General features: G+C 45.2%; 1 protein-coding gene across 1 annotated transcript; it reads right to left on the bottom strand.

The window, feature by feature from the left end:
- Positions 1 to 491: 491 nt before the first annotated feature.
- On the bottom strand, positions 492 to 1562 carry LOC103650834 (pectinesterase inhibitor 28). Its single transcript, XM_008676420.4, has one exon. It carries the CDS (start codon positions 1341 to 1343, stop codon positions 675 to 677), a length of 669 nt encoding a protein of 222 aa, XP_008674642.1. The 5' UTR covers positions 1344 to 1562; the 3' UTR covers positions 492 to 674.
- Between the last annotated feature and the right edge of the window lie 2276 nt (positions 1563 to 3838).

Below are 3838 nucleotides of genomic sequence, written 5' to 3'. Positions count from 1 at the left end.
CAGTTGTAAAGTCTGGCGAAATCCGGTAGGGTTCCTCTACGTCTCAAGATCTGATGAAATCCACCAGCATCGTCGTACACGCTGCTGGTCAGCCATGCCTGCTGATGATCTCGATCGAACTGCAAGCATGGATGATGTCTCTCTCTCTCTCTCTATTCAAGAGATTGAAGATGATCTATATTGTTTTTGGACTTTTAGGTTAATCCACAAAATGTATGAATTTTGATAACAGTGGTCTGTCTAATGTATGAATTTTGATACTCGATATGTTATTTGATTGGTCTAGACTTGGGAAACCAACGCCGACTACTCGATCCTGTGTTGTCCCTTGCTTTCCTGCACAATCTCGCCACAGCACACATCCTTGTCTAGTTTGTCGATCTCCATGCATGCAGAGGCGTACGATCGACCAAGGACGTGCGTGCATGGTGAACTAGCTCTCTGCTGTGGCACTGGCACCACGACAACATGCTCATGAGCTGCTCAAATAATTCTTCAAATGGTGATTGGGCAGGCACACCAACCTTTTTATAATTTAAATATGCATCTGCGTGCATGTGCCCTGCTAATTAATATAATACGTACAGTAATTAAACCAAAAAGAAAAAGGTGCTACTTTTTTTTTATAAAATCTTCCTCTCTTTTCTCGCCGCCACGCCACTGCTGCTAGCTTATTAGTTGGTGTTGGTGGAGGCGAGCCCGATGATGTCGAGCGCGACGGAGCAGAGCTGCCTGAGCGTCTCCTCCCTCGCCGCCAGCTCCGCGGGGTACTGCCCGGGCTTCTGCCGCCGGAACAGCACCCTACACACCTGCGGGTACTCGGCGGCGGCGCTCACGTGCACGGACGCCACGTCGTAGTCCTGCTGCGCGATGGAGTCCCCGGCGGCGGCCAGCGCGTCCCGGGCCTGGCCGTACTTGGCTGCGCACGTGCGGAGCAGCGCCGCGGCGGCGGAGGCCGTGGCAGGGGCCGCCTGCGCGTTGGACGACGACGCGGCGGTGCCGGTGCCGTTGGCGAGCGCCGCGGCCGTGGCGGCGCCGCCCGAGGCGTTGGCGGCCGCCGCGGACACGGCGATGGTCGAGAGCCCGCGGACGTCGGCGGTGGCGCTGGACGGGTCGGCGCCCAGCGCGGACACGCACACGTCGTAGTACGCCGTGGAGTTACACGTGCTGCGTACCAGCGCCGCCGTGGCTGGTGAAGGAGGCGAGGGGTGCTTGGTGGTGCCGCCGTGGCCGTGGTGCTGCACGGCCGCCGGGCCGGAGCGGGTGCCGAGGGTGCTGAGAGGGAGCATCGTCAGGGAGAACAGCAGGACGAGGATGACCTTCTCCTTCTTGGTGGTTGCCATGTCTTTTTGCTAAAGAGTAGGATGTGTTTGTGTGGACGATGATGATAGAAAGGAAGGAAGGTGATGAGTTGTGTGTTTGGAGTGCAGGGGGATAGGGTTTTTATAGGGTGGTGACCATTGTTGGCTGTCCATGTTGACTCCAGCAACGCAAGTGGAGCGGAGCAGTCCACCATGACCACCATGTGCATGCCGTGTCTACACTTTCTTCACATTTGCTTGGTTGGTGCCTAACCAGCTACTATACTAGCTTCTTTATGTTAGACAAAATCTTACTTGGGAGATATATATTGCAGAGAAGTTAACATTTTTTTTGCAATGTGCAAACCACTACAAAATGAAAAAGGCATCATTAGGCATGATCCACTGTTACTTTGATAGTTGATGCGAGGGCACTTTGTTCTCTCTCACACACGCTATATGTATCATGTATGGTACCCAATATAGTTTATTTCTTTCTTTCATCTGTGTCATTGCTAGTATAGTACTCCCTCCGTTTTTAAGTATATGACGTCTTTGATTTTTTTAAACTTTGGCTTCTCGTATTATTCAAAATATTTATTATAAATGTAAGGTTTCAAGTCATGCTCAAAAAACTTTAAGTGATAAAACAAATCATAACAAAATAAATGATAATTCACATTTTTTTTTGAATAAAACGAGTAGTCAAAGTTTTTTTTAAAATCAATGGCGTCATATATTAAGAACAGAGGTATTAGTATATATGGGTCATACTCATACATCATGTTTCTCGTGTGGATGTGTCTCCTAATCAATAAATTAAACTAGTATAAGCTAAGCTAGCTAGGTAGCACGTTCAGTATAATTACCTCTCCACTCAAGTAGAATTACTGCTAGTGCTTAGTCCATGAGAGCCTATCTAGTTGCGTGTCCCCTGGCTAGCTAATTAACAACAGTAGACATGCACAAGATCACAGGCTCTATACACATATTGCATAATGATCACTCGGAGACCTCTCAGAGGAGTTAACTTATGTGGGGTTTACTGGACATCGTCACCACCGACAGCTGTCGGACATAACCTTATTTTCGATATAGATCATAAGCCGTCGGAAATAAGTAATGCCATATGTCTTAATTAGGTGGTAGGAAATTTCTCTATTTACTATTATGGTGAAAGAACAGTTTGACTATCCGCATTAGCAACTATATAATCAGCGTTAGCAGCTATTTTTTGCTAACTTATTAGATCTGGCAAGAGTCACGCCCAATTAAAATTTTCAGATTTAGAGCATGTTTGGTTCGCTGACTAACTTATCATATTTTATCTAATTTTTATGTCTAAGATTACTTTTTTAATTCGAACGAGATAAAGTATGATACAATTAGCCACGAATCAAACAGTCCTCAGGTGCGCCTGCATTAGTTCGTAACCCCAAAGTTGAGCAGATTGAAGCGAGACTTTAATTTCGTGAAAACCCCGGCGCCGGACATGTTCGGAATTGATCGGAAGCTGCTGAAAATTAAGTGAAGAACCACGCAACCGCTTGATTTATTTTCCTCCATTCGTTTGGTAAATCGACACGATACACGTGACGTCATTTTCTTCCTGCACTTTATTTGGGCACCTGAGGACAGCGCCTGTAAATTTAATTAATTAAACCCATAGCGCTATCATTTTCAGGTGGCCTATATATGAATATGCATAGCTAGGGAGTACGTGTGTAGTGAGTGGACATATATTTGCGTGTTGGCCACTCACCGCCTTTTTCTTTGCCCTTTTCTCTTGCTCTTTTTCCATTATCTGGGTTGAGTGGTTAATTAGTGTGCATACATGAGTTTTATCTGTCGACAATTCCTCTCTTTTTTTTCGTTTTCAAATAAACAGGATAGAGTATACTATTAATAATTATAGTGATGAACTGACGCCAGTGAAGAAGCTCTTTTTTGTGTGTGTGCGCGCGCGCTAGGTCGTGATCGATAGATGCCTACCAGTCCACTTGTGTACTGGCCTGGGAAGTGCAGCACTATAGTACTAGATTAGTAGTATCTATACACATATCTAGCAAAAACTGTGATCATGTAGACAATATCTAGCGCCACTTTAATCTGTTTCATCGCCTCGAATTAAAAAGAAGGAACCACGACGAAATTTTCTCCCTCCACGGCAACAAGAAATTTAATTATAGTTGATGTATTTCTTGGTAAGTCTAAACCTTAGGGGGTGTTTGGTTTCTAGGGACTAATTTTTAGTCCCTACATTTTATTCCACTTTAGTTACAAAATTATCAAATGTAGAAACTAAAACTCTATTTTTGTTTCTATATTTGTCAATTTATATACTAAAATGGAACAAAATGAAAGGACTAAATATTAGTCCCTAGAAACCAAACACCCCTTAGCTAGAACGCCGGTGTGAAAATGACTTTTAAGTTATTGGACAGTAATGGGCCAGCCCACGGACCGCGTCCGATCTTAAGGAAATCCAGTCCACGCACACGCACACGCAGTAACTGGTTGGTCCGTTTCGAAATTCG

The sequence above is a fragment of the Zea mays genome, chromosome 4 (assembly GCF_902167145.1).
Source record: "Zea mays cultivar B73 chromosome 4, Zm-B73-REFERENCE-NAM-5.0, whole genome shotgun sequence".
Classification (NCBI taxonomy): Eukaryota; Viridiplantae; Streptophyta; class Magnoliopsida; order Poales; family Poaceae; genus Zea; species Zea mays.
Note: the sequence above shows the minus strand (reverse complement) of the source record. Positions and strands in the feature narration are given on the sequence as shown.